At 49.2% G+C, this 26096-nt stretch overlaps 1 protein-coding gene across 2 annotated transcripts in view; it reads left to right on the forward strand.

Moving 5' to 3' along the window:
- mmp16a (matrix metallopeptidase 16a (membrane-inserted)) overlaps positions 1-26096 on the forward strand; it is a 63763-nt gene that overhangs the window by 31500 nt on the left and 6167 nt on the right. For both annotated transcript variants that reach the window (XM_076014854.1, XM_076014856.1), the window contains 3 exons: positions 13594-13755; positions 17790-18007; positions 25468-25606. In XM_076014854.1, the coding sequence (XP_075870969.1) occupies positions 13594-13755; positions 17790-18007; positions 25468-25606 (519 nt within the window). The remainder of the gene's footprint in view (positions 1-13593; positions 13756-17789; positions 18008-25467; positions 25607-26096) is intronic.

A 26096-nucleotide genomic window follows, 5' to 3' on the forward strand; every position in this document is an offset into this window, starting at 1 on the left:
TGAAAAAGACGTAGAAGAGGCCGGAATCGTTTTCCTTCAAGACTTTTCTGCAGCTTTAGCCTATCTCCCTCCCACGCTCCCCCCAAAATGCTGCTGTTGTCGCTGTTAAACTTCTCAAGGATTCGCTTGAGCAATCGCTTCTCGTAAAATTACATAGCTACTTTTGGCTTGCGGAAATTGTTTGAGCTGTGTATTTGTTGAAGAGAAACTCTCAGTTCAAGTCCGTGTCACACCAGTAGAAAGAATCTTCAGTCAACTGGAGTCTCAGGGCCGGATTTACGTGATGGGGGGGGGAAAGGTAGCAGCCGGCCGGGAAAGTGGTTGTGTGAATTAAAAAGACACAACACGGCAAGAAACGCGTCCCAAAATGAGACGAAATTGGATGTAAAATAAAAACTTTGAGCTGGGACATCAATTTAGGTTTGTCAAGAGAAGTCTCCGGAACCCAAGATGAAGACGCTCACAAGGCTTCCAGTCGTAGCTAAAACATGCCACGACCCGGAACATGCAAAGTGGAATTTATGTGCAAATTCCAGCAGATGGTTGCCCGCCTCGTATCACAAGGTCATCTTTGTGACACGTTGACGCCTTCTTTTTTTTCTGTTGTTTGAAAAATGACAGTCACGCACGCCGGAATATCTAAAAAACCCCAACACCTTCACACCGAGGACGCGCTCGTGTATGAAAATGTCCTGGTACGCCTCCAGTGACCTCCACCCCGCGGAAATGTAAGCGGAATCCGCGTGACGCAAGGCGCCGCCAAATGCGGCGCAATCGGAGAGAAAGGTCAAGTTCTGGGAAGTGTTCTGCATCTTCACCTTCAAGATGAGTCAAAGCTCAAACGAGATGCACTGTCAACAGACAGAGTCCCGCAGTAATGTAAATATTACTGCAGTCAGAATAGGAAACTTGTGATTTTGCCTAAGAAAAGGTCCGAAGGATAATCTGCTCCGTGACTGACGATGATGGGAGAACCTTCGGCTCGACGGACGTTCAGCCCCGCGAACCTCGTTCCAAAAAATTCAGAGCGACCGTAGCTTTGTGCGTTTCCACCGGCAAACAAAAACCTCAGATCAGTGTGCATCTTCTCAGCGGCGGATCGCGACTGGCGCAGGTTACCTGGAGAGACCTCTTGGCATGGGACGGAAGCAGGAAAGAACTGAAAACAGAGCTGAGAAAAGCGTGGACGCTAGAGGCAGTTTATAGTCTTGAGAGGAAAGAGAGAGGCTGAGGAGTGTGGGAGCATATGGTGTCCTTGCAGGTTTATTTTTAGGTAGCCGCTCCTACTGGGCGACGAGGAGGGAGCAGCGGACTGTCGCTCCCTGCGCGATTGGCTCTTTGGCCCTTTTTGCTCAGCCGTTTTTCATTCACATCCGAGGGCTGGGCTGGGTTTTATTTGCCCACGTTGACGGTGTCATTTGAGATCACGATCCACAATATCATCCGTGCGTATGGGTCCGCACAGACTGGTACACTCGGACGAGGCCGCTTGTTCGGTCCGCTGCTAAAACGCAGACATACCTCTTAGACGGGGAAGAGGTACCTGGCAATTGGGGTATTTCGCTCTTCAGCATAACTATCAGTAAAATCCAGATAGCTACGCATCTTCTTAGCTATGTTTAGGCTACCAAACGGACTTGCGGACTTTGTTGCCGCCAAAAAAAACGAAACAGTGCAGGTTCCTCTGTAGGGCAACAAAAACCCTCTGAGTGGGCTAGCTGGGAGCAAGATCCTTGCTCTAGGTATATTCTTTTCAGAACCATTCCAAGGGTAGGAAATCATATTACTTTTATTGTCCTGCGAGGCTTAACGCTTATAAAATTCCCCGATATAAAAATCGTAAATCAGGCCAAATGTTTTACACTGGACCTTTACGCAAAAAAAGTACTAAGGGACCCGATCATTGACTTGGCATAATGCCAGCGCGTAATCGCAAAGGGATTGAAATGTAACCGTCAACCAAAAAAAAAAAAAAAACACGTTTGCGACACAAAACCCGCGACGGTGACAGTTTTTCGCGAGCGCTAGCCGGAATCGCAGGCCGAGGAGGCTCTCCCCGTGATGCGGACCCTAATGGCTCCTGCGTCGTCCGTCAGCCCCGGTTCATCTCTGAAGGTTCCCTTCTTGTCGGACCAGACCAGACCAGACAAAAGAACCAGTCTGTCAGTCAGCTGTCTCCTCCCCCAACCCCCCCGGATTGCCCGAGACGGAAATGCTCTTTCTGCAGAAATTGTTCAGCTTCTCAGGAAACCTCCCTCCCTCCCTCCCTCCCCCCCTTTTCCGGGCGAAGTTCATTAATCTTCCCCATGTCCTTCTGTCTCTATCTTTGTCCCGCTATCTCTGCCTACCTCTCTCTATCTCTCAGAGAGAATTAATGGCCTGAATGAGAAGCTTTTTTATTTAATTTTTTTTTTTTCTTTCTCCCCCTCACCGGGGAGATGTTTGTCTCTGCCAGGAAGCATGTGTGAGTCCCGAGGACGTACAGCTTGGCAGCAGCTGGGCGAGCAGCATTAACTGTATTGATAGCCAGGGCCACTGCAATTTGTACGCGCGAGACGGCAAAAAAAAAAAAAATACATTTCAACGTCGTCTTTTATCTTTTCCTGTTTCGGCGTTTTATCTGGGGGGGGGGGGAACGCGGCGTGACGGCAAACACGCGATGATGCAACTCTGTTAACGGCACAGCGCAATACGAGAGAGACCACGGGCTCCAGTCTGACCGCGTGACAAATGTCCTCCACGCAGGTCGATGTCCCTCAGAGCATTTACAGTACAAAGCACACAGTCCGTCTGTGGGGATATGGTAATATGTACAGCCTATTATGTTTTAAGGAGGCTGTTTGTCCGCTAGCGTTGCCGCACAACGTGTCCTTACCTTTTTTTTTTTTTTTTGGTGCAGGCTCTGAGGACCGGTGCAAAACAGAATCAACCCTTTACGGGGTTGAGGAAGCACGTATTGTCATATCTGAGGGTGCAGTATTGCAGACAACAAAATCATCGAGATAACACAGGCAGCTTTCGTGCTGCCCGTTACATGAGGAGTTTTAAGTCACTCCGTTCTTTGACTTATGTCTGAACGCTCAAAAAGGAATGCGTGATGCACATTTTCTTTTATCTTTTTTTCTACATTTGTTTGCATTGATACACCAGGATTAAAGTTTAAATTAGGTTTTCTTTATTGTTTTTGCTTTTTTGTTGTCATAAATTGGATGTTCCAAATTCGTAAGATGAATTAAATGCATATCGTTAGCCTAATAGCATAGTTGCATAGTTTTCGGAAAACAAGAAAAAACACCTTTTTTTTTTTTAACAAGCACTTTTTTTTTTTTTTTTTTTTTCCAGATATCACAATTTGGCCCAAAAATTACTTGGGCAATTATGCTAAAAAAAAAAAAATCTATATAGATATACATAGAATTGTGCTATTAGGCTAACGACATTTAAGCAAGACTGCCAGTGCCGTCTTGGCTGGCATAGTTTGCCAATACAAAGCGCGGCTCTGAAGGACTGAAAGGCAGCATCTCCAACATATTTGTAAGTGTGTTACCGTCTTTTTCTTCAGATTTGTCCCAGGATGAATCTTACAGGAAATATCTATTATTCATAACGTCGCTTTCTCTAACACAAACAAACAAACAAACAAACAAACAAAATTCGGTGGCAGGGACGTCATTTCTCACGGGCGAGGTGACACAATTGCTGTTGTGTTGGAAAGCCGGAGAAGTGAAGTGAAGTGAAGTGAAGAGAGGGAGCAAGAGGCGCCGCAGACAGACAGCGTTTCTTCTCACCGGGGCTGCAACTCGAAATAGACGACCGCCTACTGACGGCAGCATTAACTTCCACGTGGGCAGCAGTGGCAGTGCTGTTTTCCCACCCCCCTGCAAACAAACAGCAAATTTTATATTTGCTCCCATTACCTCATACCCACAATCCCTTGCAAAACAGCAGCACCTCTGGTGCCTTCCTCAGAACGCGCCGGAACATCATTTGTGGCTTCGGATGACGCGCGGCCCACCGCTGTTTACCTTGATTAAAAATGCATCGGCCTCGGCGCGCGGCTGCAACCACGTCTCGGAGAGAGCGCTCGCAACCACCGAAAGCCGACGCGCCGAGGCCGCTCGGCACTGGGGTTGCGTCGTCGTACCTGCCAGCGCTTTAAATCACCGAAGGTTGTCTTTTTTTCCTCCCCATCCGCAGGCTCGTCGCGCTGTCATTCGTAACCTACATACATTTAGTCCTCCGGGCTAGGAAAAACTCTTCACTTCCCACGAAGGAGGCAGCTGTTGTCTGTAAACATCAGGCCTGTGATTCTTCCCCTCCGTCGGGTAAGGAAGTAAAAAAAAAAAAAAAAACACACTCCCATTGATCCGGGCCGTGAAAGCCGGGGGAGTTTTGACGACTGTTGAAAGGCACTGAGCATCTTCATTTTACTGCGGGGGGGGGGGGATTGAACTAACAAGCAACGGTTGTTCAAAGTCGGTGGAGGTGAAAAGGGTAAAAGGAGGAATAATTCTAAGGAGCAAAAGGTGAAAGACGTGTGTGTGTGTGTGTGTGTGTGTGTGTGTGTGTGTGTGTGTGTGTGTGTGTGTGTGTGTGTGTGTAACATGAGAGGAAGTGATGTCATTTGATGTGGGTTGAAGAGAGAGTCGGGGCTGCTAAAAAACAGACGACGCAAGCGAGGGGCTTCGGCTTCCTGTCGGCGCTTTCGGCTAAACTGCAATTATGTCCCCCGTTTGTGCTCAACAAAAAAAAAACAAAAAAAAAAAACTTCAACTCCAGCTGTGTGTTGCGGGAATTAGCAAGTGAAACGTTGGACGGCAGCTGGAGAGCAGAATTTCCTTTTGTCCACAAACGAAATGCGCCAGAAAAACCAATTTGAAGTTCTGTTCTGTTTTTTTTAAAATCAAACCCCTTTTTGAAAGAAAAAAAAATATTCCAACGCTGTTAGCTTGTTGTTGTTGCTTTCTCTCTCTTTTTTTTTTTTTTTTGCTTCATATTTTGCATATTGTTCTTGTAGCGCCTGCCTGCCGCCTGCCTGCCGCCTGCCGTGAAAAATGCCTCCGGTTCGGCAACAATTTTCTGGCCTCCGCCGAAAACGTGCGCGGGCGTGCGGCGGAGCGCTCACGTGCGCGCACCGCGTCCTGCGAATGCATTATTAATGATTAACGATCGCGGCGAAAAACGTACACGCACAGACCAAATCCCCCCCCGCCCCCCCGCCGTTTCTCTTGCAGGTGCCGCGCCGAGATAAACATGACAGGAATAAAGGATGTCCTTCCCTCGCCGGCGCTCTTTCTTTCTTCCTTTCTTTTTTTTTTTCCCCCCTCCCACCTCCTTTCTGCCACTTTATTTACCTCGGGTCGGCGGGGAAGCGGCAATATTTGGATCCCTGTCAGTTTCACACACGCACAGACGCGCACGGTTTGGGCCTTGCGTGCACAATTACTCCGCCGCACACGTGTTGCTTCTGTCCGTCTGGATTTCGTCCGCTGACAAGCTCATGGGAATTAATGTAATGGATGCAGCCGCACACGTGTCGGCCACAGCCTGGGGGCCGAGCGAGAGGGCAATGGAGAGAGAGAGAGAGAGAGAGAGGAGGATAAAGAATGAAGGGATATAATATTGGAGGAGGAGGAGGAGGAGGAGGAGGAGGAGGAGGAGGAGGAGGGTGACGGAGTTTCTTATCGTGGACGACGACGCCACCGCCGCCGACGGTGACGGTGGCTGGGTTGCAAGATCTCCCCCTGTCGCTTGATTGGTCCAGGATTTAACCGTTGGCCAATCCCCAAAGATGCCACGGACACCGTCTTCTGAGTTGCCGCGGCGGATGCCCAGTGATCGGCCCGCGCGACTGAGAGAACCCAATTAGCGTCGCAGCGAATTTCTCTCTCTGCGCGATCGCAGGACATTAGCTGCTGATCAGCGGGCGGATCCCGCGCAGGGTACGGTCCACCTCCCGACTTCGCAAACGCAGTCTGCCGGCTGCGAGATCACGCGACGAGCACACGAGGCCGCGTCCGTCCCGAGGCCTGCGGTCGCCGCTGGTTCATTACAGCACAAAGTCCCGCAAGCTTATGAATGCGGCCCAGAGCTGCACAATTTTGGCTAACAATAATAATAAAAAAAAAAAAAAAGACTTTTATTGCAACTTTTTTACAAAAGAATAGGGAGTGGGATGTTTCAGGCATATCTTTTTTTTTGTGTGTTTCAAAAATAGCGAGCAAATTCAACCGGGTGGAAAGAGGTCGGAGGCGCGCGTGTTCGAGACGCCGCGCTCGTCGGCGGTGAAATTCACCATCAAACGCCGCGGCTGGCGGCCTCCCACGCTCGGCACGTTTGAAGCCGACGCCAAACGGAAATGGCACCGCATCTGTAACTCTTTTCCGCCATGCTTTCCCCGTCTTATCAGATGGAATGTTACTACAAGGGAAAAGCCGCTTTTATGATTGTTTTTCTATCCGCGTTGCCCTAATTGATTCATTCGATGTATGATTGAATATGGTGTGGACCCTCACTTGGACGAACATCTTCTGAAAACGTACGGAACTTTGCAAGGGCGCTTTGTTCATCTTTTCCATGTACTCTTGAGGGAAAACTTTGACACGATGTCATGTATTGATTTACAGAAGATCGTTACAGAAGTGCTAGAGGGAAGACGTGACTTGTAACCGCAACGAAGAGGCGCTCCGTCTGCCCCCCTCGCGTCTCCGTCCCCTCGTTAAGGACACGCGGAAGAGTGAGCTTCTTCTTCAACGTTCCCGGCTGCAGCCGCTCCGCACGCTGGTTTTGCGGCAAAGGCAGGACGGCAGGATGAGCCATAAAATGCTCCAAACGCACGCTGGCCGTGCTCTTCGCAACGGTCACTGTGTCAAGCGAGGCGTACGGCCGTGCCCTGACAGCCAGTGGAGCTCAGGGAGCCCGGAGCCCCTCTGAGCCAGGCCCTGAATCAGCGGCGCCGAGCTCCCCTGGCAGCCAGTCAGCGCGTCAGCGCCGCACGCGTGCGATCGGCGGGCGCTCTCGTCGACTTTGCGCTCCCATCCCGGGCCGCGTTTTTCGCCGGCCCCGCCGGACTTTCTACTTCTCGCCCCCCCCCCACCTCCTGCTCCCGGCTTCCTCCCGGGGTCAAGGTCGTTCGGGCTTCTGCTGAGGAAGGGGCTCGGGGAAACAGCGAGGCAGAGTCGGTGTTGCGTGCTTGACCTCGGCTCACGGATAACAGTGGATTTCCTTCCTTTTTCCTGCTATCCACCGCCGAGGTCCCGGCCGGGGTCAGGGACAGTCAGATACCCACCAGCAGCATCAACAACTCGCTCAGCAAGATCATTCTACATTGAGAAATGGCTTTGATAAATATGTGTTCAAAAGAAATGTATTAATTAGCATACCAATAAAGTGGCATTCCCTATGGTGGGCCTATACCGCAAAATATTCAGACAAATGGACCCTGGACGCCTTTGTGCCTTTGTGCAAACAAATCAAGTGGGACATCAAGCCACGGGAATTAGCGTTAGCGTTAGCGTTACTAGCAAATGGCTTCAATACTGCGAGCTGCTACAAAAATCTTTCACTTTGGGCCTTTTCCCAATGATTGCATTTCCCACTGTTTTACACTGAAACTCCTTTGAGTTTCCCTGAATGCATTCAACAGAGAGCTTGGTAAGCTGCTCTGGGAATTGTGGGTGACGAACAATGGGAAACACTCCTCTGGGACAATGAGAGCGCTTTCTCGGACTCGGTCGGCCAAACGGCATGGAAATAATGACGGCGGCAACAGAAGGTCCGCTGTGTTTTCTGTAGAAAGGAGCGGAGGAGGCTCGTGGCCGATGCCGTAGCTTTTTGTGCCCGCCTTTGGTAATTCATTATGTTTATGGGGCGGTAATGTCACAGGGGCCTGTTGTGCTTTGGAAAGCCTCTCCAGCTGAACAATGAGAGGTCCTTTTGGAAGAGCTCAAATGGTTCGCGTGCACATACCGAACAAAGACAGGCCTGGGGTGTATTCTGGGGTGGCAAATTTTATCAAATTTGCAAGATTTGTTTCATGCGAAAACTGTCTGCGAATTTTCACCATTCAGAGCTGTTTTGTTCTGTGCTGAAACAACAACAACAACAACAACTTAAATCTTCAATCTTCTCTTCTTCCGTGTCTTCCTCTGGAAGCTGACGGGCAGTTACATGTGACCGTGGCTCAGTTAGCGTAGCGGGACTTTTATTTATCAGAGGGTCGCTGGATCGATCCCCAGCTCTGATTGGTTGCGAGCCAAAGTGCCCTTGAGCAAGACCCTAGACCGAGATTCGCTTGCAAGGAGACGGAGGCAACCTTGCGTGGAGGTCACGGCCGTCACTGTTTGAACGTCTGTGTGTGTGAATGGGATGCAGGGGAAACGACTGAAAAGGGGTAAATGTGGTTAAGGAATGCTTAAGACCAGGGATGTTAACAATTAACCGATTACTGATTAATTGTCGATTAATAATTTAATCGATTAAATTCAATTCAATTAGTTGCAATTAATTGAACATTTTTAACACAGGTAGCTAATATCATGATAACAGTGTCGTGGCGGGAAAGAAATTTTTCATTGTGAAATTTAGGTTCTCATGAAAAATCGGCGCTCATCAATTAATCGTTAATCGATGAGGTCAATCAACTAAGGACTAATGAAATAATTGGTCATTTGCATCCCTAGTTAAGACTAATGACAAAATACTTCAACTGTGTATGCTACTGTAATCATGCAGATTTCCCCAATGTAAGCCAAGTAAAGCTATTCTATTCTAAGACTCGCAGTCCCCTGCGATAGAGCTGCATGGCAAGGATAGGAAGCGCTTGTCAAGGAACGAGGGGAAACCCCAGGCAAGTGGACGAGGCCACGAGCCGCACCTGACGTCAAATGTCAAGTGTGGGAGCTTTGTTAAACAGTGAGCCAACAGACCCGCCCCCCCCCCCCCACACACACACACACACACACACACACACACACACACACACACACACACACCGCTACTACTGCCTACTAACGACCTGGGCTATTAAAGCGACTGAAAAGCGGTGTCAGGGGCCCTGTATCTGATTTGTGGGGGGGGGGGGGGGGGGGGGCAGGGGCGCGTGCAGCGATCTGGCAAGTCGTGGAGCAGGATCCAGGTGGAGGTATTCTGCTTTCTAATCAAGTCAATCAAGTGCTGTTTACTTTGCTTGCAGCCCCCCCCCCCCCCCCGGGGCGGGCGGGGGAAAAGACAGAGAGAGGAAGGTCTCGACATAAATCCTGCGCGACTCTTCCCCTCCGCCTCTCCCACTCTGTCTTCCCTTTGTTTTTTTTCCTGACAGTTTTTTTTATTTTTTATTCATTTATATGTTATTTTCTGAACCATGGTCTCGTTAGCAGCAACCTTGACCTGTCCTTATGGTGAGCGTCTGTAAAACCCGCTGCCCACTTAGCATGGAAAAACGCACCAAAAAATGTAGGGGGATGGAATTTTTTGTGACTTGATATGGTGGACTTCTGTTTCATTGCTCATATTTATTTCTTCACTGAAATCTCACTTTCTCAGTCACTGTGTGATGAATTCCATAAGCGATCTAACGTTGCCATTGTGCATTGTGTGTTTCCATGTCTTTTCCCCTCTTGATCTTGCTTGAAGTCAGAATCTCAGATCAGAAAGACAGAGTTATGGATGAACTATATATGATATACATTCAAGCGTTTGATACTCACTTGCTCTGTATTTCCATGGCATTTTTTTCCCCCCAGTTTATAACTGGCAAGTTCAAAGTCTGAATTCGGACTTTTGTTTGTTTGATTTCTCGTTGGCGTCCGAGTTTCGCCTTTTCCTTTCTCTTGCTAACAGTTGCGATGCTTTAAATGGACTTATATGGACTTGCGAGGACTTTATTTTCAACTTTTTCTTTCGGCCAAGAGGTGGGTGGCAAAGCCAAAGTGATAAATCACAGCGCGGTGCACGCGGAGCAGTAACCGCCTTGGTCCGCTTCCACCCTCGGGAAGGAAACAGCAGGTTAGCTGTCCGCCGTCTGCCGCCGCCGTCTCGCGTCTGCGTTCGCCGGTGAAAAACCTTCTGCTCGCGGCTGAGATGCAGCTGTCGGCGCGTGCGGGTATGGGCGGAAGGGAGGTGGCGGTCTCACAAATGCCAAGGTTAAAGGGGGCCGGGGTGCAATTCATCATCCGCGTCCCTCACGACGGCCAGAGCGTCTCGCAAGAGGGGAACATTTAAAAAAAAACAAAAAAACCCACCCGACTCCTTATCTCGATCCTCGCCACCGCCCCATCCTTTATCATCCTGTTGGATTTTTCCCTCACGCAGCCATCAGGCCAAACGTCCCCTCTCTTTATTTTCCGTCTCTCTCTCTCCCACTTCCTCCAGCGTTCTTTTCTCCTTTCACGCTAGCCCCCCCCCCCTTGCATTCCCTGCCTTCGTTTATCTTTCGGCCTTCCTCCTCCTCCTCCTCCTCCTCCGACCCGTCAGCCGTCGCCCCCCTCGTGTGGCATCTGCGTACCTTGCAGCCAATAATTAGCCGAGCCGCGCAAACCTCCCGCGCCCCGTCTGTGGCCCCCGGAGCCACAAACGACGTGCGAACCGAGCCACAGCGACAGCGCTGACCTCGCTGGCTTCCGGAGAAATCCTCAGGATTGTGGAAAGTGGCCCTCGCAGTGTCGCAAACAGCGGCATGACATAATTGGATAATTGCGCTGGGAACGCTCGCCCCCGCCACCTCCCGTTTCATCCCAAGACACGTTTGCACAACAGCAGCTCCGGAGGTTTTGAATTGTAATTGCCGCTTCGTGGGGGGGGGGGCAAAGTAGTGACCGTGACCGGGGCGGCGGCGGAAACGTCGACGGAGAATTTATGCAACGCTCCGTTTGCGTTACCTGTAAGAGCGTCGCGGTCCGTTTGCTTTCTCGCCCCCGAGTCATTTCTGGAAGTGGGGGGGGCAAGTGTTTTTAGGCGGCTGTCACGTTGAGTACGAGCGTAAAAATAAGAATATACGAATTATGAAAACGCTCACGGAAGACGTGATTAAAAATGAGGGTTTCCTCCTGAAATAACACAAAAACACTTTTAAGACTTTAAATCTGCTTCCGGTGTAACTGCACCTGCCGCGAAAGCTTAGACTGTCGCCCTGTAAGACGTAAATTCCTCTCGTCGAACTCTCGACCTCAGTCCCCAATGTGGCCGGTGCTCCCGGCAGCGTTGACCAGCGGTCAGACGGGACGGAGGGGAAACCCAGCGCGAGTTTGCCGGACGCAGCGGGCCACCTTTTTTTTTTTTTGCTTCTCCCGGGCCAACGGCAGGCTTGTCGGGTTCCACAACCCAAGTGATATTTCAGTGTTGACAAAACTGCCAAGGCGAGCACTTTCTCCGTCTGCCGCCACGGCCCTGAAAGGAAGCCGACGGGGAGGAGGTCCTCGGCTAACAGACAGCGTGACCTGTTTTAAGGGGCCGTATCCGTATCTCTCACTGCTTCTTTCTTTTGCTGGCGATGAACACCGGCCTCAAACGCCCCTGCCAATTTTTTCCCTCTCTCTTTTTATTTTTTTTTTAACCACTTACCCCACTGTTACATCACGTGGCTGTTGCCTTCCGCGTCGTCCCCGTAAAGACTCGGTGACATTTATACCGTCAAGCATTCTTCGCGGGGCTCCAATTAAGCCATTCCGCCGGGGTGGTTCGGTCCGGATGCTCCCCCCCCCCCCCGAGCGTCGCGCAGCACCTGCTGGGAAGTGATCTGAGTCACCATCCGCATCCGCGTGGCATATTTGCAGCAGATAAGTGCTCCGCTTTAGTCGGCGTCGCGATGAATAAGTGATGTTCCACTTCGTTGCCGTTAGAGCCTTTCGGTGTTACCACCTTGACAAGAGCTGGATGAAATACAACAGTGGAGAGGGGCCGGGCGGCCGCGAGGCCGTCAACGGTCAGCCCCCCCCACACCTCGTGAAAAGGATTTGACCGGCTGTATTTCAAAGTTCGTGTCTCTAAAAGTCGAGGCTGCGATTCTTTTTACGTTCTTTCCGCACGTTTGGAAAGGGAAAATGATCGATGGCTTGTTGACACAGTCAGCCAGTCCCGTTGCCGCATCTCCAGGGTGTTTTGCGGAGAGTGGTACCAAAAAATGAAGAAAAGAAAATATCTGGTGAGCGGCAGAAATCCCTGGCTGATGTCAGGGGTCAGAGGTTAGAATTGGCCGACTGGTTGGAGGCTGTAAAAAAGCAACAGGAAGGCCCTGCTGGTTACATCCAGATTCTGCAGAGTAGCACCTCTGAACACAACACACATCTAACTTTGAAGCAGTTTGGCCACTTTATTGAGGTGCCTGTTGCTGCCCACGTGTACATAATATATTGGCCAGTATATGTTGTAATACCACATTTATTTGCACAAAATAAATTGGGTTTGAAGGTCCCGTGTGTAAAATTTGGCTCAATTTATATTGGTTAAAGCTCAACATCCAGCCCATAAATACATAAATAAAAGTGTATACCCACAGTACAGTAAAAGTAATGCGTTTTCCAATACTTCAGTTCTTATTTATATATAAGACTTTACATCGTTAGCTGCCATCTTGCACTGTCATATTTCTAAGGAAGCCTGGTGTGGACAATCCACCTGAGAGTGTGTTTCATATTTAGAGCGAATGCTCACGTCCTTAAAATAAACCACCAAAGAATTAGGTGGACAAGATATCCAGGATTGTGCTTGCAAGGCCACCGTAGTTCACTGGCAAATTTTGGAGAGGTTACGGAGTCCCTCGAGCGCCGCAATCTAAAATGTAACCACTCGATGTCGCTGTTTCTTCTTAAAAATCTCCAATTATTACACACTTAACCTAAAGCGGGGGGGTGTTGATGTCTTCCTCCATAGACTATTAGCTTCCCCAGCACTACTAGCAACTGCAAGTCTTCATCGGCTAAACCCAAGGCTTCTTCGCGCTGGTAATGAGTGCCTACGTGGGTTTGGGTTGACTTTTTGGCCCAACTGGGCAAGGGGAGGAGGTTTTCTCTTGACGTCAGCCGGGGGAAGATGAATGAGGCTTGGATGGCCGACTCCAAATCCCCAAATGTTCATATCCCATCAGCCTAGCCAGGGTTTCTGAGTCAAAAGGTCAACCCAGCATAGTCACTGGCTTACCACGGCTCGGGACTAATTACAGAGAGCCGTCTGGGGTTTTTTGGTGCACGTCTGGCTGCATGTTCCTCCATGTGTGTGTGTGTGTTTCCAGGCCAGTGCGGGCCGCCGCTGTCTGTTCACTCCATAATCCGCTCATTAGATGAGAAAGTGGTGGATTATCTGTGCCCGAACACACAGATTCACATATGTTTGGATACATGTTGTTGCGAGGAAGAAAGCGCAGGAAACGCTCAACCCCAAACGCTCTCTCCCAAAAAAAAGTTTTCCGGAAAAAAAGTCCGTTGGAGTCGGAATCTGCCAGCACGAAACTTGGCTTTGTTTATTTTCGGAAGGACTCTGGTGCTGCCAACCAGAACAGGTGCGGGTTGTGAGCAGCTACAAAATGCTGCGTACACACACACACAAACACATTTCTGACAGGCTCTTCTCCTTCCTCCTCTCTGTCTTTCCAATCTCAAGGCAACGATCTGTTCCTGGTAGCGGTCCACGAGCTCGGCCACGCGCTGGGCCTGGAGCACTCCAACGACCCCACGGCCATCATGGCTCCCTTCTACCAGTACATGGACACGGACAACTTCAAACTGCCCATGGACGACCTTCTGGGCATCCAGAAGATTTATGGTAAGGCCGGACGGATTCATGGCCTAAAGTAGTGTGCACTTTCACTCTAAATGCTCAGTTTTATGTCCTTGATTCATCGTCACCACACTGAAAAATCCAGACTCCAACTTCAGATATTTATTTATTTTTAATCCAAGTGCAGCGTCCTGCCACAAAACAATATCAAAAAATCTTTATATTTCCAAAATGCAGCATATAAAGCTCTCTGTGCAAAAAAAAACACCAAAAAAAAACTACATTTTAAATTCCTGCTAAAAAAACCCTCTGTTTTAAAATATGGACAGCTTAGCTAGGGAGTTAACTGACATGCTAAAGACAGGACTTATTGTAAATTTGCATTTGCAGTATTGTACCGCTACTAAGTAACAGGTAAGAATTAGTTGCAATCATTTAAAAATGAGAGAATAAAATAAGAAAAATCTCACTCAGAACAGCAGCGACTCCTTACTGTATTGCAAAGTCATAGTCGTCATCAAAATGTGCGACAGCTTGCATTGACCCCTAGTCAGTGTAATATGCAATATGCAAGTGTAATGTGTAAAACCCAGCGTAAGAATACGCAGTGACTGCATTCACTTTCAAAGGACCTGGAGACAGACTGGCCTCATCGTTCTCATCAAATTCCGATCCAAACTCGAGTAGATTCAAAAAAAACTGCTGCCCGGGCTTTTGCCTTTCTATCGCACCCACACCTGCGCCTCCATTGTTCGCTCCCTGTCCTCGCCGAGCGTCGGCGAAACGGAGACGTCCTTCAAGACGAGATTATCCGCGGCAAGGGCAACGAGAAGAGGAGGCGCCGAGTCGTGAAACCACGGAACCTCTTTTTTTTTTTATGAAGCAGTTGAGCGGGTCATTTGAATATTTTGAAGGCAGAAGCCACTTGACTGCGTTCGCTTGTTCGACTTGGCCTTTCATCGCCTGAAAGGACGCGGCGACGAAGACGGTACGACGCAGTCGCAATTAAATCAGTCCGGGTGAAACGCACGATTTGTACTCTTTTCTTTCTTTGCCGTCTCTTTTTGTGTGTCTGTGTCTGCGCAGGTGATGTGCGGTGTAGGCGTGTGGTGGAAGCAAGCAGCAAATTTAAATCTAAATTTGAGGCTTGCTGTTGCCAAGTGCCCATTCCTGTGTCTCTGCACGTCTCCAGTGTGATGTTTTCAGACACTTCGGATATGCACTCTGATTTTCCATCAGGCTGATGTATTTAATACTTGGGTGTTATGTTATAAGTTTAGTTATTTTTTTATATATACAGTACCTAGATACCTTTTATATATACCTCAGATATAAAAAAAAAAAAGGTCGTGGTGAGGCAGACAGTACCCTGCCTCACTGAAAGGGGGCGCAGGAGAGCTCGCAGGTCCACGTTACTGCCGTACTTCTTTGCAGAGAAATTAGCTAGCTGCAGTTCCAAAATCGAGCGCGCAGCTGCGGTTCATTCTGAAGGGTTTCTCCAAATGGAAGCCAAACACGTAGGAGATTATAGCTCGCTAACCTTAAGAAATAATCTCCAAACTGGACTACCGATCAAAACGGGGTCTAATTAATACAGGAAGACCAACGGAGGAGCTTAAAGATTTGCTTCAAACAGCAGCATCACTGTTAAAAAAAAAAAAAAAAGAAAGAAAGAATAAAGAACCATTTAACAGTAATCGGGGTACAAACAAAAAACAATGTGGTGGCCGCTTTATATCCAAAAGGTGAAAGGTCAGCTTAATCATGACATCACATTTACAGCCTATATGTGCGTGTTCACTGCCTAACACCACGGCTGCTAGCGGTGGAGACGGCGCACTACGACTGTTTGGATGGAGACACTCGAGGTTCGTGTTTTACAATTTCACGTCCTTGAAGGTGAGGTGTGGAAGTAACGGCGTTTGGGTTTAGGAGAGCGGTGCTGTCTGACTGTGTGGGAAGATGAATTCACAAAGTTGATTTACTGTCAGTGAGGGGGGGCGGGGGAGGGGGGGGGAGTCAAGGTGGATTGCGAGCAGAGAACATCTGACAGTTCGGCGGAGATTGACGCTCGGTATCGATTTACTGATTTACTGTGACAGTCGGTAGTCGGTAACATCAAGGCTCCTTTTATTGTTTCCCACCTCACTGACAAGGTCGCAGTAGATTATAAGGGGGAAGCTCCCTCGAGTTATTCAGCCCTTTATTTATTCATTTATTTATTTATTTATTTTTCCCTCCTTATAATTAGCAGCGTTAACTTCGCCGTCTTGTTTGTTGGACCGAAAGGCTGATGGTAGTTTACCCAACCCGCAGGTAATTAAAAAGAGCATTGACACAGCAAACGCAAACATTTGCACACAAAATGACCGTGGTGTTTGCTCGTATGCCACTGGCATGACAAATCCATCCATCACGTTTTCTACGTGGAAGTGCGGTTCCGCTGGACTTTGGGGCGGAAGTCCAGAAATTTTCTGGCCTGTATACATTTTCCAGAAAGATTAAAAGTCCACGACTTAAAAATATTCAAATGAAAAAGTAAGTTTTTATTATGAACGGTGTTTCAGGTCGCGGTCGTCCCTGTCAGCTTTATTACAGGCGTTTATTTTTATATTGCAGTTAATGGGAATAATGCTTTTTTTTCGGGCCGAATGGGATTTATGGCTGCAGTACCTCGAGTGGCCACTGGGGGAAGAAAAAGTCGGTCCAGTTTTTATCAAACATTCATGAGTCAGAGCCACAACCATCTTGCTAGGAGGCAGCAGTGGCAACCGCTGCACCACCATGATGCCCCGAGTGACACTGAATTTTCTTTTTTGTCCCCCCCCGCCCCTCCCGAGTCTCCAAAACGACCAACAATCACCTGAAGGCCTCTGGATAATCGCAAACACGAGTTACCGTCGCTGAATTTCGGTCCTGTTTTTAATTGTTTTCCTTCTTTTCTTTTTTTTTCTCGGCGGGCCGCTTTTGCGTCCGAGTCCGTCAGAGCTCAAGTCTTGCCGATGCTTACGTAACCCGCAGAGTGCTTTGGCTCCGCTAATCTGGGATAAATTTCAGGGGATTTAATTCTGCCAGTGAATGGAATCTCTGGCGCGCTGCAGACTCGGCGCCCGTGCGCACCGACCGAGTCCTCTCATCAGCCACTGTGTCAACCTCTTCCCCGCTTTATCTCTCGTGGCGTCTTTGCTAAGCCAGCCCCCCCCACCCCCACCCCCACCCCTCGCTGTACGTTCACTTTAATGAGCGGGTTGCTCATTTGCTTATTTTTAATCCCTGCGCGTTCGCCGCCATTGCGTTATTCATTTATTTATTTATTTACGTTTCAAGTCACACAGTCACTCCCTTAAAGCCGTTTCTTTCAAGGTCATTATTCCAGCAGGCCGCCGCCGGGCACCGAGATGCTTTTCGGGATCGTCACATTTGCATCTTACATATTGCAGTTGTCAAGTTCTGCATCTGTTTGGGCGACACGCGGAGGCTCGTACACTCATTTTCACAGTTACGCTGTGTTGCTCCCGCATATCCATGTACTCGCCTATCCATACAAACAGCGCGTTTGCCTTCCTTTCACCTCTTTTTTTTTTTTTTTTTTATCTTTGCCGCATCTTTTGCCTCGAAATCCTTAAATTTAGCATCGCAGTGAGGTGTCCTAATTTAGCCCTCAATGAGTCATTGCGTATTTCTGTCAATTACCCGACATGGTGTTGTTCAATCGGGGGCAAATTTTTTCGACGGCATTGCCAACACAGCCAGATAGTCAATTCAAGGACTGTGGTGCCACGATTAGCTAACGATGCTAATGGCGCCTCAAAATGTCTCTGATGAAAATAGCACGGGTTTATTTTTGAAAGGTTAAGTGCTGTAATATAACAGTGCCATCAGGTGGTTGCGCTCACCCTCTCTCCCTCCCTCTCCTGAGCTTGCCAGTGAACTACGGTGGCCTGCGCACAGAAACCTGGATACCTTGTCTTCTTTGTTGGTTTATTTGAGGACGTGAGCAGTCACCCTAAATACGAAACGCGTTGTCAGGCAAGTATCGCAACAGCTAATGTATTTTTCGTTCTTCTTCCTTCCTCCAGGACCACCTGACAAGGTTCCCCAGCCCACCAAGCCATTGCCCACGGCACCGCCGCCCCGCTCCCTTCCGCCCTCAGACCCCCGCAAGCCAGACAAGCAGACGCGGCCTCCGAGGCTGCCCCCCGGTGACAGACCGTCCCACCCAAACACCAAGCCCAACATCTGCGACGGAGGCTTCAACACCCTGGCCATACTGAGACGGGAGATGTTTGTCTTCAAGGTAAACAAAGTGGCCTTGATCATTTGATCGTTTTCACTGTTTATTTCTTATGAGAAGCTTTACCAAAAAAGAATTACACACTTTAAGCCAATGCAATCAGTCGTACATTAAAAAAAAAAGACAACAAAAACAAACTTTAAAGGTTAAGTGTGTAATATTTACAGACTTTGAAGAAGAAACGGCGACATCAAATGGTTAAGGTTCAGATTACAGCGTTTTTCACTCTGCCTACTCCTCCTGAGTTTGCCAGTGAACCACCGTGGCCTTTGCACCCAAACCTGGATACCTTGTACTTCTTCTTCTTCGTTGGTTTATTTGAGAACATGAATGTTCACCCTAATTGTAAACGCGCTGGCAGGCAGTCTGAGTTGTCCACACCAGGCTTCTTTAGAAATACACCGGTGCGAGATGGTAGCTAACTGGGAGCGAGACCCTTTGGTCTGTACGTATATTCTTATATATGAATGAGAACCGTTCTATGGTTCAGAAAACAAAATCACTTTAATTGTACTGTGATTATATACTTTTATTAATGTATTGATGGGCAGTATATTAGGATTTCCTAGTATAAATCAAGGCAAATATTACACACTGGACCTCAAGGCAAAGTCAGAGATGGCCGTGTTTTAGGGGCTCGAGCTGAGCTGTGGTACACGGAAGCACACTCTCAGTTCCAAACGTGTGAAGAGCAGAAACCTAATGGCTCGCTTGGGTGTAATGCAGTGTTTTGATAGAGGGACTGCGTGTCTTCAAATGCTCCTCCTTTTAAAAGTGCTCTCTGTTAGCCGGGGGAAAGAACGACTCGCTGCTGCCTGCGTATTTATGACCTCATTAAAAGAGCAGTAGCGAAGAGTGCTTTCCGGATTTCTCCGGGTCACTCGACAGAAATGGGCACGTGAAGGAGACGCACAATAGCGCGCAGAGTTTTTTTTTTTTGTTTGTTTTTTCGGGCACAGTCCTCCTTTCTCCTCGTAGAAGTCCCCGGCCCCCCCCCCCCACGAGCCCGGTTTTCATTCTGGCGCAGGAGAATAACGCACACTTGTCCCTTAATGCGTCTTTATCCTCGGTCTGAGCTCGTGAGCGCAAGACCTTGGCAACATGCAGGAAGGAACAGAGAAACAGCCCGGGGCAACACAAGGCTGTCCTGTGTTCTCGGCAGAAAAGAAGAAACAGGGCTTCTGATGCTGTGATTTCTTTCTTTCTTTTTTTTTTTTTTTTTTTTTTAACTGCTGGATATAAATAGACAGTATTCAATGTTTAAATAAGCGGCTTGTGAAGGAAGAAAAACCCCTCTTCTGTCCTCGCCAAGTGCGTTCTTAAACTTAAACCCTGCGACCGGTCCCAGCGCCAAAGTGCCTTCAAGCAAAACTTGAACTGTGATGGCAGCGCCTGTTGTAAATGTCCTAAAACGGTGTCACATGCTGCGTGCGGGGACTTTGGTCACAGGCAGCGAGGAGCAGCGGCGGCGGCGGCGGCAGTCCGGACTGCCAACGTGCTGAGGGATCATGTGATTTCTGCAGGACTTGGGAGGGATACCGTTGGGACAAAAGGAACATTCAGTTACCATTTTAGCAAGTCCAGGAAGTGAGGAACATGAGACCGGCGGGATTGTAGAAGATCCCTCACCGTGTCTTGCGGGTTTAAAATTTCATCAAATGTGCAGCAGTTGTCCCAGGGGCAGTTAAAAAAAAAACCCATTTTGGAGTGTGGTGGATCCTCAGGTTCTGCTTTTTAAGGCCGATCAAACATCCGTTTGGCTGTTAGAAAATGGAAAAACACGGGCGACGATGATGTACACATCTTGGATCAGCATTTACGGAAGCATGGTGCCCAGTTATATATACGCCTGGTACTTGTTCATTGGCCGATGATTTGGAATGTGTGCGTTATTGATTCAAAGTGCATGTTTGGTAGTGTTGCATAGATTGACAAGGATGGACCTGTTGAGCAGATTTAAGGAAGAGCCGACGTTCTACCAGCATTGCGTGGCAATTACAAGGAGAACAGTTTTGTTTCCCCTCCCTCGAAGCATTTTCTTTTCCTCAGCCATCACGTTGATGCAACCTCGGGCAGTTTTTTTTTGTTTTACGAAGGTGCGGAAATGTTGCAGAACCAAACCCCCGTGAGCCCGGTAGGAAACCCACCCGCCGCCTTCACATGGTCGGGACCACCAGAAAGACGATGACTCACGCTGGTTAGCTGAGCCAGCCGCACGGCCCACGCCCGCGAATCAGTTCACTTCAGCAAATTGAAATCGATAAGGGAACCACCCCAAAACGCGCACACACACACACACACACACACACACGCACACACACGCACACACGCACCTGAGTCACAGGTGGTCACAATATTTCTTGATTCTCACAGAGTGTTGGGCCAATTTTCCCCGGGTGGACCGACGGGATCACGCTGTTCCTTCCTTTCCTCCCCTGCTGATGAAGCTGCCTCGCCGTGTATCCGCTAATCTGGGATCATAATAACCGTTAGCTCACGGTTTCAGACGCCACCACCCCTCCCCCCCTCCACCAGAGTTCGCCAAGATGTGTAAATCAGACAAACGACCGTTGCGGAACCTGTGCCGCCGCTGTAACGAATCGCGTCTGATCGGTTTCAGACTTTCTAGCCGTTGGACACCCGTTGTTTTGTTTTTTTTTCACTATTAGTTTAGGACGTAAAAAGGAAGCATTTTTGGCGGAACAAACCGGCTGGAAAGTTCCTCGTAAATTTGGCCGGGTAGCCTTTTCTCTCCTCCACGTGAAGACGGAAGAGGGAAATTTGCACACGATACATAGCTAAGCAGGAAGCGTTAGCATCGGTCGCGGTGCAAGACCGACTTGCGACGATTTCGAAAACGACACACTGACACACTGGGCCTGTGCGCTTCCTTGTCCTTTCCTGTTTTACGCGTTTATGGTCAGCCCCCTCCCCCCCCCAAAAAAATACTAATTAGCCCCGTGTAAAATCGCGGCATTCCACGAAATTTGTACTAATAGGAGAGCGAGTGAAAACAGCCGCCCCACCGAAAAGTCCAGCATTTCTACAGACAGGGAAGTTGTTGTAGTTTTTCTGCAATTTTTTGAGCGATGGCCTGCTCTGCTTTTTCGTGGCAGCCACGTATTTAGGCTTTCGAGTCTTGGCTTTACTCACTCTCCCCCTCCCCTCCCCCGCCCCCCCTCCTATTTGATTGTTTTGGACGAGCGCCGTCGAGTCGATGCCAAGTCATTACAAACAGAGATCTCAACAGGCTCGCAGCCCCCGAGGTCTACAGGTGGTCCAACAGCGCTAAAGAGAGTTCCCTCGCAGGCTTGTTGTCTCACTGATATTGCTGCATCTAATGGGGGGAAAAAAAATCCTGAAGTATTGCTGCCTGAAGTCTGACCTTGTAGACTGCCTCAATTAAAAATGTGCATTTCATTTCAATCTCTGGGATATTTGCATCGCGCAGAAACGTCGGAAACAATTCAGTATTTTTCTGTCCGTGCGGCTGCAGCCTTTTTCTCCTTTCAAGCTATTTTGTTCGGGGGAAGAGAAAAAAAAAAAAAAAGAAGAAACAAACAAACAAACTGTGCTTTTCTTTGGCGATTTCATTTTTGTGCGGCGCCCTGCGACAAAAGCCTGTTTTGGTTGGCGGGCGCAGCCGAACCGGATCAAGCTGTGGTGCGAGGGAATAAGCGGAGGAGGGCAGCGAGCGCATTGTTGGGCAAAGCCAGTGACGCAGAGTGACATGTAGGAAAAGAAGGAAAAAAAATGAGAAAAAAAAAAATTAGATGTGCAAACCAGCCAGTCACTGGGGGTCTTGGCAGTGATTTGAAGCAGCGGCTTTACACGCTATAATTCCTCCCCCCCCCTCCCTCCCTCCTCCACGCCGGGTCATAAAATCCTTTTGAGCTCCACGGTCGGACTCGGGTTCGCCTGGATCCAGTGTCGCCGGCACAAATGCCCTCCTAAAATTCACAGCTACCGCTTCTACGGTCGCAGCCGCTCGGGGTTTCAGCTTCCCTCGTCGGTTCCGCATTCCGGCCCGCGTTTAGGCGGGCGTCCGCTCTCGCGGTCAGTTCGCTCTTTACGGAAAAACATGCCGCTCTAATTGCACCCGGGGCCACGAGATGCAAAGCAGACACAGAGATACCAGGGGTCCGATACGGGGGCGGGGGGGGGGGATAAAAAATGGACGCGGCGCGTTGCGCCAAGCCCAAGAGTGCTTTGCTGATTGGACGACTCCGCTCGCACCTCTCAGTTTGCCTTCCGAGCTCTGAAAAGTTTTGGACGCACGGCTCCGCACTCCAGCCCAGCGCGTTTGTCAGATGTGCGGAGCTGCAGATGCATTAGAATTTGTAAAACGTGGTTTCCCCCCACTGTTCTCCTCTGGACTTCTTATCCATTGAAAGCCGGGGAGACGTTGTGTTCTGGGTCAGCGCACTCCCTAAAATGAATAAACGCACACGTTTCCAGATTTACATTTAAATGATCACATCTGTGAAAACGTTTTTTTTTTTGGTTGGTTTTTTTGATAGACACACAAATATTTTAGAGGTGGTTCTGCATGAATATAAAAGCAACTCCTGAATAATTTAGGGGGGGAAAAACAAAAACCAAAAGTCGGTGTTGTTTTTGTGTTGCGACGGAATGCAGACGTCCCCGGCGGCGTCCGGGGTCGGGTCAGGATTGCGATTTCATTTCTTGTCGTTTAATCTCGTAATTAAATGAGATTAGAATGAAAAGGCCCGGATGCAGCTGGGCCGCCTCTCACTGAAGGCAACGACACGCTGAGAAGTTGTACCGATATCCTCAACATCCCCAATGAGAAGGAAAAAAAGAACGCATTGAATAAATTGACGTTGATTTCCCATCATTCTACAATTTCCTCAAGCTAAATTCTAGTTGCACCGATTTGATTGAGCATCTGTATCGCCTGTTGTCGAGGGGAGACGATCCGAGTCTGAATAAGGACGGCGTGCCGCCCCTTCAGTGCAGTCGCCATCACCGGTTGCTACTACACCAACGTGTATCTGACTCGCACATCCACAAAGCACGTAGTTTCGTTGTTTTTTTTTTTTTGTTTTTTTTTTACGCAAACAAGAGAGAGATTCAGTTATTGCAAGTAAATCCTGCAAAGTGCATTAATCTCGGGGCTCTGATCCTAATCCCCTCGACGCGACTCTGAATTATCGATACGGGCTTTGCCACCCGACCCCAAAAGCAGGCGCCTCTGCCACGTCGAGCCAGCGCGCGCTTGTTCCAGTCAGCCCACAAACGCGCGTCATCCGCGCAGTCCCGCCCAGGATTAGCTGCCTTAACGTGCTACGATTCGGTTTGATCGGAAGCAGACGTGATTAAAAGTCGAGGCCGTGTGATTTGTGCGTTTCGTTTCGTGTCTGACTGCTGAAAAAGGATAAAACGCGTCCGACAAATGGGTCATTCTAGATTAAAATCAGGAGAGAGGGAGAGAAAAACGTCTCTGAACGTACGACTGCTGTTGGTGTGCTTTCAAACGAAGGGCGTGCGCAGTTCAAAAGGCCACCCTTGGTCTTTTCCTACAAATGAAATAATAGCCCTTCAGTCATAAACCCTTCAAACTCGAGGCGGAAAACACGGACAAACTTTGAGATGTAACGACTGCAACTTTTGTCGGGCCGCTGTCTTTATTTGCGCGAGCGTTCCAAACGGTCACTTTTCTGTAAATCAAGGCTACTGGCCGCTGAACTTGTTTCTCGGGAGTTGGACGTCGGGGGTGGGAGAATGTACGTCTTCCTCTTCTTCTTCTTTTTTTTTTTTCTGATGGCAAAAGGATTTGAACGGCTTGTATTTCACGATTTGATCTGTTTTCAATTACCGGGGCGGGCGGGCGGGCGGGCGAGAAAACGCTGAGCCGCTGGATTCGTTGCCGGCGGTAGGTGGAGGCAGAGAGGAGGAAGCGGAGTCGGCGGCGATGGGGGGGCGGGGGGGGAATGGGAATACGAGTGGAGGAGGAGGGGGAGGGGGAGTGCGGGGAGCGAGTCTCCGAGAAGCGATGGGATTAGACGGCTCGGGGAGAGCGTTTGATAAATGGCCTGTTTGTTTAGCTTTCGCAGTGGATGAGGCGTGGCGCCACGACGATGATGATGATGATGATGATGCCTCGCCTCGCCTCCCCCTACCCTCCCTCACGCCACCGCCTCCCCCCCTCCCTGTGATGTTATGAGGTCAGGCCCATTGGGCCGAGCGCCGGTTCGGTAGACGCCACTGCCCCCTAGTCTGTCGCCAAAGGGCGGGGACATCTCGCTGAGTCCTAATAGCTTTCACAGCTGGACCTCCCGCCGTCATTAAGGTTGATCCAACATCAAAAAGGCACACCTTACACTTGGCCGCGCTCGGATATCACAACCTCCACCCCCAACCACTCCCCAAACCTGGAGGAGATCAGAGTCTTTTCGCTTCTTGGCAAAAACTCTCTTTTATTTTTTTATTTTTTTTTGCCTCAATAATCTTCAGCGTCTGTGTTTGTTTGTGTGTGTGTGTATGTTCGCGCTCGGCAGTCGTACTTGCTCATTATACGGTGATTTAAATTGGCATTTAAGGGAAGCTCACCTGGCCAGGTTCCCCATCACTGTGCCTCCATCTTTGCAAGCTCCTCTCTTCGTCTTCAGCAATTTCACCTGCTTTTAGGATTGAGTCACTCATCTGTGCGAGCTTCCAATAGCAAAAGAAGGGGGGGGGAGCCGCTGCAAGTTGCCCCCCCCGAGGACAAGATGGTCTCTTTTTAACAGCTTAACTGGCTTTCGAGAGAATTTCGTCGAAGGCTTGGATGGTGTCACACCGCACAGTAAGCGCTCGGCCGTTCTTGCGGTCAGTCCACTTTTGCGCCGGAGCACGAAAGCATCCTGTTCTAATTGCACCCCGGCTGCGAGACGCAAAGCAGACACCAAGATATCAGGGGTCCAATACCGGGGGGGGGGGGGATTGGATGCAGTGTGTTGCACAAAGCCAAGAGTGCTTAGCTGATTGGACGACTCGGCTCATCTCAGTTTCCAGAGGGAATTTTGTGTAACACTTGGACGGTGTCGTGCGACTCTCTGCGTCGCTCACACATCAATTGGAAGGCTTTGACTTCTTCCAATTGGCTAAAAGGCGCAAAACAGTGAGTCCACTGTTTTGTATTGCTTTGGGTTTTTTGGGGGGGGGGAAATATTCCATTTGGTGTATCGTGATAAGAGTCTGTGACGGGTAAAAGGGTTCAGTTGAAGCAACTGGAATGGTGGATGGGAGGTGAAACGTCTTCAGGGTTGGAAAAAAAACCAGTCCAGTCGCCGCAACGTTACCCTTCTCACACATGATGGGAGTCAGAAGAACTTGCTTCAAACTTTTTGAGCTATTTGATTTAAAGGTTAAATGATCCCAACATCTCATAGCAGTTTTGGGGTTTTTCTTGGGGTTTTTTTTTTTCCTGCGGGTTCAATGGTCCACTGTGCCTCTTTCAGGACCACTGGTTTTGGCGAGTGAGGGACAACGCGGTCATGCCGGGATACCCCATGCTCATCAACGTGTTCTGGAGAGGCCTGCCGGCAAAGATCGACGCCGCGTACGAGAACAGCGAGGGCAAGTTCGTCTTCTTCAAAGGTGAGAGACGCCGTCATACCGCTGTACCAGTGTGAAGTGGGAAATACTGGGGGGTTTTGAGAGGAAACGGCGACGTCAGGTGGTTGCATTTCAGATTGCGGCACTCACCCCCTCACAAATTTGCCAGTGAACTACGGTGGCTTTTGCGCACAAACCTGGGTAACTCGTCCACCTTCTTCTTTGTAGGTTTTTTTTTTTTTTTTCTTTCTTTTGAGGACGCGAGCGTTGAACATAGAACGCACCACCAGGCCACCTGGAATGTCCACACCGGGCTTCCTTAGAAATATGGCGGTGCAAGAGGGCCGCTAACTGGCAAGTTTTTCAGGGCCGCGTCTTCAGACCTGCTTCACATCCAGGCAGTCCAACTGTCGGCATATTTAAAATATTTAGACCAACGTAATGCAGTTTTGTTATTTCAACATGCCCAGCTCATTTCCCATAAGGCCCCCCCGCTCCGTCTGTCCCACATTTGGACTTGCGGCGGTAGGAA

Source organism: Nelusetta ayraudi, unplaced genomic scaffold (genome assembly GCF_046127955.1).
Source record: "Nelusetta ayraudi isolate G7.1 ecotype Tasmania unplaced genomic scaffold, CSIRO-AGI_Nayr_v1 ptg000174l, whole genome shotgun sequence".
NCBI lineage: Eukaryota > Metazoa > Chordata > Actinopteri > Tetraodontiformes > Monacanthidae > Nelusetta > Nelusetta ayraudi.